Here is a 14,124-nt window from a genome sequence, read left to right as displayed (position 1 = left end):
CTCTCTTATCATATCTTCGATTGATTTGTCTTTATTTGGATTCTCGAAATTCAAATTCAAGTAGTAAACCAAATGATCCCATGTTTGAAATTTCTCATAGTACGTAAAATACCATTTCCTTGCTTCTCCTGTGAAAAACAGGTATGATTGCTGGAGCAATTCTTCTTTCGATACTCGATTCGCGTTGGCCAAAATTGTGATTTGCCTTACAAAATCGGAGACTGACAATGATCGCGAATCTCCACTGAAAAACACCTGCCATTTTTCAATTTTAGTTCTCAATCCCGCATTGAACTGATGGTTTTGCATTTGATTTAATGACGGTACTTGGGGAACGTTAGGTATGTTTGGAAAATTGTTATTCAATTGTGGAAGTTGCCTGTTAATGGGAACACTACTTGAAGGAGCGTTATTGAAAACTTCCGAAGTTCTAGGAGCATTACGATTTGTAGACTGTCGTGGTGGAAGTGTTGGAGTTGGCATTAGATCAATCTCATCGAAATATTCTCGAATGGACTGTCTTATTAAAGTGTGGACAAGATTCTTGATTTCGCTAGTCATACTATCTTGTTGCGTAGATCCATGATTATTTCGCTCCTGATGTAAGTTTGGAGGAGCGGGCGAAGTATTCGAAAATTGAATTTCATCCAATGCGCGACGGAATGAATTCATATTTAGCGGAGTACTAATTGGTTCGCGATTTGGAGTGCTTGGATTTTGTTCCGTGGGTTGTACTCTATTATTAGGATTAATTCCTGATTCAGCCGATATCTGGTTATCAAAAGTCATTGGTACCGGAAACTCAAACTCAGGAATTCGTGCAATGTTAGCAAACATTTGGTTTCTGTTATTCGAGTTCGGGAAAGTGGGAAATTTGATGGATTGACCTTGAAAAAAGAATCCAATTGATGGCCTGTTTATTGCTCTTAACGTAGGGTTGATTGTAGTAGATTGATCATCAACGTTGAGAGTCTGATAGTTCATATTTGTTAATTGTTGAATTGGGAGTTCTTGAACCGCATCAAACACCGTATTCGTCTGAATAACGTTAGTTTGTTTACGATTGCTCGAAGGGTGAGCATATTCAGTGCTAATCCCTGTATATTCATGGCCAGCTCTTTCTGCAGCTGCGTTATCCAAGTTAAGGAGATTTGCTGTGGCATTTGCCTCCTGCGAATTTATTTGATTGCTTTGATTTCGAAATGAAGTTCCTTTGTCAACTGTACCGGATTCCATACCCTGAGCTGCAAAATCTCTGTTACTAACTTCATTATTCGTTGTTGATTGGCTAATAACTTGCTCAGGGACTGACGCTGAGTCTGTTTGCGTATTAATGGTGAAAAACTGATTAAGAAGCATTTCTACGTCAGTCACTAGTTTCGATTTAGCGACCAGATTTATTGCTGTAGCTCGGAGAATACGATTTTTAAGGTGAATCAACCTTGAACGAGATTTTGTGGTTGGTTGGATTAAAAGAGATTTCTTGATTTCAGAAATTTTGTTTGAAATTGTTGGAAATTCTTCTTCAATGGTCAAACTTGTAACATACATAGGTGTGTTGGCCCTGTCGTGTTTCAACCAATGACGCAAATCTCGCCGAAGTTGTCCAAAAGGTGCCCCTTGGTGCACAGTTTGACCTCTTAATTCCAATTCATAAACCACCTCATCATCCTCTAAATCGTCCGCGCGGTAATCATACATATTGTAAATTTGTTCAGAAAACGCCAAAATGTAATTCAATGTTATTTAATACTCGGAATAAGAAAGGAAAAATGTTAGAAAAAAGATAAAGAAATTCAGAGTGCCTTATGTAACTAAAAGGGATAAAAGAAATAGTAATAATAATAATAATAATAATAATAATAATAATAATAATAATAATAATATAAATTAAACAACAAATCGAAATAACTTCTCTGTATGAGAGAAAATAAATGAAATTCGGAAAAAAAAAACGAATTCAAAAACACATCCTTAATTTGAGAGCAAAAAAAAAACTATATATTAATCTAAACTATAATTGCAAATAATAAATAAAAATAAATCAAGTTTTCAATCCAGTTGTTGGGCGCCAAATGTAACAGTTAGTAGACAGCAGGGCGGAAATAATGCAAACCAGCGAGTGAATCCATCAAACGTAGATGTTTTACTGCCAAATGTTTCGAACTATGTCCGCAAAATCGGCAAGTTCTTCAATGAACTACCCTTTCGAAAACTCTCCCGCTTAAGCGCCAGTACGAGAGCTCGTACTGCGGAAGAGCGTGTTCAATCACCGTACCCGGCTAGTCCTCTCAGGGCAGGTCAGGTAAAGACTACTATATAATGGCTAAAACCCAAACTACACGGAAATCGAACCGAATAAATCTGATAACAGCTGGAATCTTCTCTGCGTAATCCGACGATTGTTTAGGGTCTAACTTTGAGTACAAAATTCGTAGGGTTCATATATTCTCTATACATCCCTATCATGGCCCTAAACGTGCACGTTTTTTTTACAGACTAGTCTAACCTGGAGTTACAGCTTGTGTGTCACCTCAATATGTATCGTGGTTTGGTCGTTGTTGCAACAGTCGCTCAACTCCGATGGGTGGTTGCCAGATGCTACACGTGCGCCTAGCTGCGACTTGGGGTCCCAAGGAGCTACTCAAAGCGGACACGTGGCGTACGCCGGTATGGGCGTGGTGGAATCGATCACCAATCCGACGAAACCTAGTATCACAAAAAAAAACCTTCGCCTGAAGGTTCTTCAGGCGACAACACGACACTTTTAGGTGGATGCATTTAATACAACTAAAGTAACAAAATTTACCTTCGGTAATAGCTCACAGGCTATAATCACAATTCTATATTGGGTGCGCTATGTATCACTAGTGGCAAAGGCCTAAAACTAAGGTAAGGAATTGGTAAGTTTCGTTTAATTCACAATAACGGTTTAATCTGCTGGGCTCACTTTTGCAATATAAAGCACAGCTTCATGCGGTTTAAAACTTTTCTCTTCAGAAATTCGGCTACTAAAACTAGAAGAATTATTTTTGAATAATTTCTAAACTAGATTCACTTGATTGGCAAATTATTACCCACTATACTATAGGCACACTTGGTTGGCTTTTGTGGTATTGAATTCAACTTCTTGCTGCTTGGCACTCAATTACGATCTTATCTCTCGCACGGATCTTACAGAAATAATCCAAGCCTATATCAGGTCATCACTATGAGCTGGCAAATATTTGCATATCAAAATCGGGACCCGAAGTTGGTCCTTACGTGTTCTGCTCTGATTGGGTGGAGAATATCATCCGATGTTGCGCAACAAAACTCTGTTTTGTGCGACTTCAATTATAGCGAAGACTTAAACCTTCAAAAAAATAGTTCCGTCTGAACCCAATCTACGGGAGTTCTCAATATCGGCAGTTTTTTTTTTACTATTTGATTTCAAAACCCGCCGCTGCACTGGTGGTGGCGCTGCGGTTACTTAGTGGTTACAGATTCTGCTGGTAACTCAATAGAGATTCTGCTAGAATCTCAATAGAGATTTTGCTAGAATCTCAATAGAGATTTTGCTACAATCTAAATAGAGATTCTGCTAGAATCTTAATCGATATTCTTCTGGAATCTAGAATTTTCAATCGAAATTCGGCTAAAATTTCGTATGAGGTTGTGCTAGAATCTCATACGAGATTCTTGATCAGCATTTGGAAGCCGTTTCTGCTAGAACCTCGGAGCAGGTTCTGAAGAAATTAGAGTCGGAAACAATCTCACAGCAGATTATGACAGAATCTCAAAGCAGATTCTTCAAGATTCTAGAACAATCTTGAATGAGATAAAATCTGGAATAAGATTCTGATGTAATCTTCAAGGAGTTTCTGATGGAATCTCGTACGAGATTCTGATGTTATTTTAACCGAGATTCCGACGGTATTTCAAACGAGATTTTGATGGCTTCACGAACTAGATCTCGAATGGAGATTCTGCCAATATCTCAAATGGAGATGCTACAAGAATCTCGAATGAAAATTCTGCAAGTGTGGAGTTTTTTCTTAAATCTCAAATGGATTCTGTCAGAGTCTCGAATGGAGATTCTGTTATAATCTTGAATGATGATTCTGCTAGAATCTCGAATACAGACTCTGCTAGAATCTCGAATGGAGTTTCTGATAGAATATCGAATGGAGCTTCTGCTAGAATATCGAATGGAGCTTCTGCTAGAATCTCGAATGGAGATTCTGCTAGAATCTCGAATGAAGATTCTGCTAGAATCTCGAATAGAGATTCTGCTTGAATCTCGAATGGAGATTCTGCTAGAATCTCGAATGGAGATTCAACTAGAATCTCAAAAGATGCAGCTATAATCTCAAATGGGGCCTTCCTTAGCCGAGTGGTTAAAGTCGGCGGCTACAAAGCAAAACCATGCTGAAAGTCTCTGGGTTCGATTCCCTGTCGGTCCGGGATCTTTTCGTAATGGAAATTTCCTTGACTTCCCTGGGCATAGACTATCATCGTACCTGCCACATGATATACGAATGCGAAAATGGCAACTTTGGTAAAGAAAGCTCAGTTAATAACTATGGAAGTGCTCATAAGAACACTAAGCTGAGAAGCCGGCTCTGTCCTAGTGGGGACGTTAACGCCAAGAAGAAGTATAATCTCAAATGGAGATTTTGCTAGTTGCTCAAATGAAGATTCTGCTAGAATCTCGAGTGGAGATTCTGCTAGAATCTCGAGTAGAGATTTTGCTAGAATTTCAAGTGGAGATTCTGCTAGAATCTCGAGTGGAGATTCTGCTACAATCTCGAGTGGAGATTCTGCTAGAATCTCGAGTGGAGATTCTGCTAGAATCTCAAACGGCGATTCTGCAAGAATCTCAAACAGAGATTCTACAATAATCTCAAACGGAGATTCTTCTAGATTCTCATTTTAAAATGCTGCTATAATCTCAAATGGAGATTCTGCTAGAAATTGAGATTCTGCTAAAATTTCGAATGGAGATTCTGCTCGAAAACCTTAAGAGCTTCAGCCTGTATTTTGAAGAAGATTCTGCCACATTCTCCAAGCAGTTATGAATAATAAATGAAGCTAACCCCATTATCGAGCCTAGTTGGGCGCCCTCGCTCCTTCCGATGTCTCTGATACGGGAAGCACAACAAAAGGCTTTGATGGATTATTCAGCCGTTTTCCCAGAAGCTTTCCAATAGTAATTGATAGCGCTGATCAAGTTTTCCCTTTTTCCCTCTATGGTTGCCACAAAGTAAACTGCACCAGCCATTACCGGATACGGTGCACAGCACAACATCCGGGAAGCCGGCATGTGTTTTGCCGCTTTTTGTCAGTTCCCGTGTTCTAATGCAAAAGCTTCCTCCGGTATGGTATGTAGGTACCTACATAGCTACTATTTTTCCCATTAAGCAGGAAACGCCAACCCAAACACACACAGACACTCGTCGTGTCGCTGTTGTCGATGTTAAACGAACCGGGAGTGCCACCACCTCCAGAACACGAACCACTAGTACAGCATAAGGAGGAGATATGGTTGAAAAGGGGGATCAGATGTGGTGGTGCTGTTGTAATGTTTTCAAGGGAAGTTAACAACAACGTAGTCTTCGTCGACCGACGGGCGCAAGGAGGAGTTCGGTGGGTGAGCAACGGCACGTGCAAGCCATTTAGGAGCAGAAGCATAGGAATTATCGATTGACCTAGTTTGCTGTGTGGCAAGGACGAGGAGAGCGCCCCCCTTGGCAGCAGAGTCCTTCTTGCCATAATTTCTTTTGCCGTTTGGGGGGACTCAACGAAGGGGAGAAGTTTGTTATTCTTTTGTTTGCTGCACTTTGTGCTGTGTTTTTGGTGAGAAATAAACACGCTGGAAGGCTGATTCAAGCACGACCTGTAACTTGAGTTACAGACTGGTCGGCGAAAAGATTCATCCTGGTACAGCCCAGGAAGGAAAATAATCAAACTTTTATGCTCCGCAATGAAGTGGCGGTCCAATTTTCACGAGTTTCATCATTTGTGGAGTGTTGGATACTTGTTCGCTTTTTTTCCTTTGGCTGAAGTTTTTCTCGCCTAATGGGGAGCTTTGGTGGGTGGGCGATAGGCATGCTTATCTCGCGAATCGACACTCATTACCAAAACGGGAAAACGTTTATTCTTGTTTAGGAAATGTTTTGCCGAAGGGTGAGAGGCGGAAAAGACGATGTTTTGATAGGTGTGCTTGAGTTAATGTTTTCGTTTAGGTATTTAACGGGGCTTCGAAATATTTGGTGCTAATTTGTACGAAGGGAGTTGAAGTCATTTCGCGTGGATCGAAGTTCTATCTGGAATTGCGTGAATATTGGTTTCGTAACGCATATGTGAATCGACAATCAGTTGGTGTTATTCTGCTAGGGATCTACAAATGCAGTAAACTCTCCATGGCTTGGTATTTTGTACCTGTTATAGAGCCATAGTTAACGTTAGTTTTCAAATCCAACTTGATGGTCTCTGGATATCTCCCTAAATCAATATTATGGAGAGCTGGCTGTAAATGGAATAGCGATTGGATAGGTATTTCTCATGAAGTTCTTTCACAAAGTTTGTTTAAAAACGTGTTCAACATTTCATCCAGTTTTTTTTTCTTGCACTTTTAGAAGAGTAATTTCTCAAGTAAAATCTCCATGTATTCATTAAAAGTTAATGTGAGGTTTAACATAAGCGATGTTTTTCAAGAAATTCAATCAGAAAATTCTGCAAATATTATCCAGGTATTCGATTGATTATTGTCTCATCAATTTCTTAGCAATTTATCTATATATTTTTTAAGACTCCAAACATTTCTTGAGTCATTTATCTCCATGGATTCTTTGAAAAATAGTCTATGGGTTTCGCATCAACAATTTTTTAAGGAATTCCTTTGGAAAGTCCTGGCGTATATTATTCAGGTATTCGATTTATTATTGCCTCGTCAAATATCTTAACAATCTCTCTAGAAAATTCTCTAAGACTTTAGAGGCTCAAGAGTTCAGGAATTCTTTCAGCCATCTTTTTGCAGGGGTTCGTTAGGATTTTCTACAGAAGATTCATCAGTGATTAAGTTAGGATGACTTTTTCAAATTTCTCCCGGAGTTTTTTCACAAAAATGTCCAAATGAACAATTGTCTTGACAAACTACTGGGCACATCTCTAGAAGAACTCATGGATGAAATCCTTCGGGGACCCTTGAGAAATTTCTGGAGGAATTCTTGAAGGAATCATAAAAATAATCTATGGAGTAGCTTCTAAATGTATTCTTAGAGAAATTCCTGGTTGAAACTTTAAGGAAATCACGAACAACAATTTTGCAGCAAATCCTAAGTTATCGTAAGAAACCATAGGAAAATCAATGAACGAATCACTTGATGACTTCCAGGAGGATTTCGAACTTTCTGAATGAATGGTGAAATTTCTAATTTACTTTGTGTGGAGTATTTCTGGGATTATCCTTCAAAAAATCCATGTTGAATTCGCTTAAAGATATCATGAACGAATTTTTTGGATGAATTTCTTTGGAAATCTGTAAAATAATCAATGAAATCAATCTGCTCTTAAAGAAATCTTCGGAATATTATTTGAGCGAATGTCTGATTTAATTTACTAACTAATTGGTTTTAATTTAAAACATAATAATTGGTACTCTACATTACCAGATATTCTCTAACTCGTTGTGTCTCCACATTTAAAGCAGGAATATGTTTTTGATTCGATATTGCCCTATCTCTATGAATTTCGAGGGAGACTGCACTGTATTGCTTGTAACCCATTTTTAAACTAGCTGACCTAGTAACCTATAAATTCAATGTCCAAATTGTCCTAATGGAACTAAAAATCTTAGAAAAATGTGTAAATCCAATGAGATTGTTGAAAACCATAAAAAATGTAATATACTAAAAAAAAGTTTCAAACTGTTACTATTACCAAGAAAACCAACTTTTTTCATTGAATCAGTTCCAAATTTGACCCTCCAGCAAACTCCAGGCATTCGCTTTCGCTAGTAAACCCCCGAAATCTCACCAACCTTTCCACCGGTGGTGTGGCCCCACATTCACACGGACTCCCAATTTGCCGTTCCCCGAACTGCCACTAGAATGTGTGTCAGGTCAAACTCCACTTCGCTTACACTCCCCGATCCGATGTAAGCGCCTCCATATCTTTGATCCTGGACCTGTCGTCGACCATGTTGCCTGGAGGGGGCCCTCCCCCCGATCGAGTGTGTGGTGTTCCCACTACATAAAGCGCTCAACTGCAAAAGGAAAACACGGGCTGGAGCTTATGTACCGACGAAACCCCCTTTTTTTGCACTCACTCACTCACACTGACGACCAAACCCGAGAGCGGCTGACAAAGGGCGGAAAAACCGCCATCCGACGACGACGACAACTACTACATACATTGCAAGGACCGCTTTGCCGCTCTTCTCGGGTTGGCGCGCGCCCGTCAACACAAAGTATGTAACCCACCGCGCACCGAATCGTTCCGTCCGAACCTGGGGTGGATCTGAAATAGGTCAGAATCTTCTCCTTGCCACTCCGTGTCATCGTCGTCCTCTTCGGTGTGTTACTCTCGATTGTGTCGTGTGCTGGTCGGCAGTTGAAAACCGATTGTCCCTTCCATTCATTCAAGGCTCGCGTTCCGAATTGAGGTCCTGTGCCTGGCCTGACTTGTTGTGAATGCAGTTAACTAGGTCCTGGCACCACCAACAAAGTTGCAGCACCAGTTTGTTGGCAGCCGCAACAACGGCCGCCATGATGATCCGTTCGCTCATGGCCAGCGAAATGTCCTCGCTGGTCGCCGCCGCTACCGCCGTTTCCGGTGGCCATCACCGGGCGTCCTTTGTAGCCCGTCGAACCATGGTGTTCAAACCAAAGGTGTCCACTTGATTGATTCCACCATATACAACAGATTAAACTTTCAAACGAGCTTGACCCACTTTCCGGTTTGTTGTACTAATAATCGTTTTTCTTCTGCTTACAGGCAAGCCAACCAATCTACAAATGCACCTGGAAGGGTTGTGGCGTCATCTACACATCTTGTTCTGAGGTCACCGCTCACGTACGAAACGCACATCTAGGGTAAGTGGACATGTCATGCATTACGTTGACCCAATTGAACACGTCTAACTCCCCTCTTCCCCTTCCAACAGTCCCCGCAAACCGGACGAGGACAGCGACGAGGAGGATTTCTTCTTCACCGAAATTGAGGATGAGAGTGACAGTGGCCTTAGTGCACCCCATCCACCATCGCCACCGACTCTGAGCCACCGCGACATGGCTCGACCCCCACACGAGGATCCGGAGTACCAACGGCAGCTGGTTGGTACCTACCGGCAAGGGCTGCTCTCGATGTCCTCCCAGCAGCAGTCCGCTCTACAGCAGCATCCCCATCTGCAGCACTATGGCCAGCAGATGCAGCCGCACCAGCAACAGCTCGGGGCCGCCATCAAACCGCCACTGCCAGGGCACCAGGCCGCCCAACTCCATCTCCACCATCAGCAGCAGCAACAACAGCAGCAGCAGCAGCAGCACAGTCTGAACAACAACAATAACAACAGCAACAGCAGCAGCAACAACAATGCCATCAGCCAACAGGCGCCGGGAAGCAATGGCAGCAGCGGCAGCAGTAATGGCGGCGGAAGCGCGGCCGTCCTCCCGCACAGCAACACGTCGCCGCTGATACACCACAACTACACCTGGTCGCAAGTTAGTCCGGTGAGTAGTTTTGCCCGCGGGAATTGGTTGGGAATTTATGGTGCAACAGTGTTTCGGACTCAAAATTGAGCCTTATCCGTCGGAAATCTTTCTTTTGTAACCGTGATATTGAAAGCAGTGTCTTGATTGAGTTCACGATATTACGACGTAAGAGCCAATAGGCCTCTGCACTGTTTTGATTTTGTATGGGATTTTGACTTTTACTGGCCTTGTTGTTTACAAATTTCATGAAAGAGTAAAAGGGAGGGGTACATTCTTGTGCAGAGCCCCATATGACTAAAATGCACTTCTTCATTGCTACGCATTCTTTGATAACTCGTTAATTATTTACTACTAGTGGTCCCGGCAAACTTCGTCTTGCCATCAAGTAGGCTGTTGAAAAACGCTATGCAAGTCCCGTGTAGAAAATGTCAGATTAGTTTTATCCAGTTTTCCCCACTATTTCGAAGACTTTCTTAATTTTTTTATTTCGCACAAACACGTCGGAGCTCTGGACGAATTGAACAGTGAAAGAATCATGTAAGTCCAATCACCCGTTCTCAAGCTATTTCGTGACATACAAACATCATTCCATTTTTATTTATATAGATAGATGAACCAATGCACGAGTTCATTATTTGACGTTTTAGCGGTGCCGTGTTATTTATGTGGCCATGGAAACCAGTGAATTCGACACCGCTCAAATGTCAAATTAGTGAACTCGTGCATCGGTCCATATACATATATTTATTCGGAAATATTTAATTTTTACGGATTGACATGTGTACGAAATAACATACATTTTGTCTAATGTTTGTTCGGAAACTTCAACGTATGAACCAAGTTGCTATAGCAGTGACCACTCGTTGCGTCAGCTCATGCTTACTATCGTCAATAAACTAAGCGATAGGTCGCATAAAATGATGTATGCTTTATAACCGTGGTGCCCATAGTGCGGCCCGCGGGCCGTACTCGTTGCCCAGATCTCATTAATGTGACAAACTTCATACAATTTTTCGTCAGGAGGTTATACTACCCCTAAAGTTATCATGAATAACACACTGATCTATTCGGATAACTATCGTCGATCAGAAATACAGGCGATAGAAAAAAGAGCCTGAGCATCACTGCTTTATAAGATAAGATATAAATTACATTTGAATAAACATAGGAGATATGTTGTTCACCTTCAAACTTAAATCTGTATGAAACTCACAGGTTTTTTTTTCATTGAAAAGTATAAAGATGCAAGAGTGCAACCAGAAACGATTTTTCCAACTATATCGTCCAATGATATCGTCGAACATGCAAAACATCAGGAAATGAATAATCACAACTTCAAAAGCTAATTGATAGTCTAGTCTACCCATACACAGACAGTACTTGAAACGAATGGTAGAACAAATAATTTTTATAACCGTTTTTGAGTTATGAACATTTATGTTTCTAGAACCACCCTGGCCGTATAATGATTTCTCGGAGTCGATTTGTATGATTTTTTCAGAACAGCTCCTTGTTATCTGGAATTGTGGGGTGCAAATTTTATTTTTTTGACAGATTGATCCAGTGGCGTAGCTAAGGTTTTTGAGACCCGGTGTTCGATTTGGGGGCCCTCAAAATTAAAGTGAACGCCGTCTAAATGTAAGACCGTCAGAAATGATTTGTTAAATTTTTCAAAAATCCGGGAGATATTTCAGAAGGAAATCTCAAAGTAATATCTGATGAAAATCAATTTAATTTAAAAATAACCCTTGATGAACTCCCACAAAGTTCCTTGAAAGAACTATTGCACTCTTGAGGAAGTCTCGAAGGATTTCGTAAGTAAATTGCTTAAATGAATGGAATTGGATACTAGGATATTTACTGTAGTATTAGCTGTAGCGTGGAATCTCAGATGAACATTTGAAGAAACCATGAAGATTTTGAAATAAAAACAACGAAAAATTGTTTGGAAGAGCTTTAGGAGTAATTATCCTCGAGATGTGGGAGAAATCTTTAAAGAAATTTTTGAAGGAGCTTCACGAGAAAATCCAGGTCCAATTTCAAGCCGAATTCCTGGAGGAGTTTTAATTATATATCCTCGGATAATCCCAGGAAGAATTTTAGGAGCAACTCCTAGGAGAAATGTGGATTAATGCTTAAAGGAATCCATATAATTCCGGAAAGGATAACGGGGGAAACTGGCATAGGAACTCTTCTAGATCTTCCTGAAAAAATCCCCAAATGAATTTCTTTAAGAACTGTAGAATGATTTTTTTTTTTCTTGAGATGGCGGTAGAAAACTTTGGAATATCTTCTATAGTTACAACCAGGGTTGGGAGAAATCTTAAAATGCACTCTAGCCAAACAAAACAAAGCACATTCAGCGATGCCAGTGAAACTCACGCCCATCGCTGCTGTAGGTTAAAAGTCTTGAAAATAGCAAAACACCCGTTGCTAAGGGCAACCCAAAATCACTGCAGAAAAATGTTCTATTTCCCGCTGCATTTCCCGCATTTAGAGCCTTCAATGACACTATAGATTAAGAAAATTCATGCACCCAACATAGGCGTCTTGATGAGATTAAAGTTTTTGACCTACTATACTGCCGTTTATCGCAAATGAGTCCTATCTGCATTTTCGTCAAAATTGAGTTGAGTCTAGGTTTCAACATATCTTCAAATGCTCTTTCAGCTGCACTAATGGGATCATATTATTTGTTAGGAAAAAACAGCAAGTCAAATTGTCCCAGTAGTGATTACAACTTAGGAAATTTGAATAGTCAAGTAAAGTGTTGAAGTGCTCATGGTATTCCTGGAGCAAATTACGAAAAATATCCTCTAACCATCCCTTTAAACAACGCTGGAAATTTTTTTGGGAGATTTGGTGGTGGAATCAATAGAGACATTTCTGAAGGAAATTCCAGAAGTATACCAAAAGAGATCGTTTTATAGATCACCAGAAGAATTCCTTATATTTTTCCTCAAGGAATCTGAAAAGAAGTTCCTGAAGAACCTGTGAAAAAATCGCGTAATAGTCTCTGAAGGTATCTCTGGAACCTCTTGAAGCAAGATTCATTGCAAGCAGGATAAACAAAGAAAGGGACTTTGATAACAGTTTTGCCTAAAACAGAGACTTTCAAGACCTATCGTTAAGAATAGAGACTTGCATTAAAATAGAGACTAAACTTCAAAAATGAGATCTACTACCAGTCTTGAATGTGTACATGGCTGTCCCGAAGATAGTAGCTGTTTTTCAACTATAATTGAAATGGAGTCGATTTTCAGTTTAAGAATATGGTATGTAAGTTGAATGCTGTTAAATGTCAAAATTTTTGAAAAAATAAATGCCTATGGTACTTTCCCATGCAAATTATAGCATCAGCAAATATTGCCAACCGATAGTAATTCGAAAAAGGTCATCGAGAAAAACAGTTTCCAATGACTTTTACCACGGGGAAGGATGATATTCAATCGTCAAATTCACGTGATATTCATGACATTTAACAGCCCTATCTGTAACATACCTCCAAATCAGTTCCAGATACAATTATGGGTCCGCACATTAAGGTAGATCCGTCTAAACTACCAAATTAAACCGAGTTATCAGCAATATATTTTGAATAGGTTCTTAGGCTACTCCAGCGGTTTTCAGATCGTGCTCCGCAAAACCTTGGCAGATGCTCCGCGACCATGTATGAAACTTGTATCAAAGCCTAGAAATGTTCAAACTTTTTGCTTTATTTACACCATATTTTTGAGAGTACAAATTTAGAGAACAAAACAACCAATCGCGCTGAAAATTTGTTCGATTAGTAACTAGTTGATTGCAACCAATCGATCCTTGTGATATTTTCGACGTTATGGTGGATGACAGATCCCAGTTTTTATGAGTCTTATACAAACGATGTCAAAATCTCGATCGTTATTGAAATTTTAAATGATTAACCTTGGATATATTTTTACATAAAAGTTCAGCATTTGAGCTAAGATTGGTGAAAATTTATCCATTAAATTTTGTATGTGACAGTTTTAGCTGCAAAATAGAGTCTTCATGAATTTTGTATGGAAAACAACTACAGTTGAACCTCCATGAGTCGATGTTCCATGACTCGATATCGACTCATGGAACCACACTAAACATAAAAGTTCATGGTTACTATGATGGTCCCCTCAAACAGCTTTCCAAGGGATTTGTTTCCACTACTCGATATTTCCATGAGTCGATGGTCCTTTCAGATATCGACTCATGGAGGTTTCACTGTATATAAGTCAGAAACCCAATTTTCCCTGACAGAATATTTTGAAACTTTCAGAGGGTAAAACATTGTCGGGATACTTATCCTCGTCAAAAAATATCTGAGGTACATGCAACTTCGATAATGCAGTGAAACCTCCATGAGATGATGTTCCATGACTCGATATCGACTCATGGAATCATACTAAGAACAAAA

At 40.1% G+C, this 14,124-nt stretch overlaps 1 protein-coding gene across 2 annotated transcripts in view; it reads left to right on the top strand.

The window, feature by feature from the left end:
• Positions 1-14,124, top strand: part of LOC5580311 (zinc finger protein 704) — a 253,180-nt gene that overhangs the window by 225,269 nt on the left and 13,787 nt on the right. For both annotated transcript variants that reach the window (XM_021853458.1, XM_021853457.1), the window contains 2 exons: positions 8,980-9,077; positions 9,149-9,713. In XM_021853458.1, coding sequence (XP_021709150.1) covers positions 8,980-9,077; positions 9,149-9,713 — 663 coding nt within the window. The remainder of the gene's footprint in view (positions 1-8,979; positions 9,078-9,148; positions 9,714-14,124) is intronic.

Source organism: Aedes aegypti, chromosome 3, assembly GCF_002204515.2.
Source record: "Aedes aegypti strain LVP_AGWG chromosome 3, AaegL5.0 Primary Assembly, whole genome shotgun sequence".
In the NCBI taxonomy this organism is placed as follows: domain Eukaryota; kingdom Metazoa; phylum Arthropoda; class Insecta; order Diptera; family Culicidae; genus Aedes; species Aedes aegypti.
This window is presented reverse-complemented; position numbering and strand designations above follow the sequence as displayed.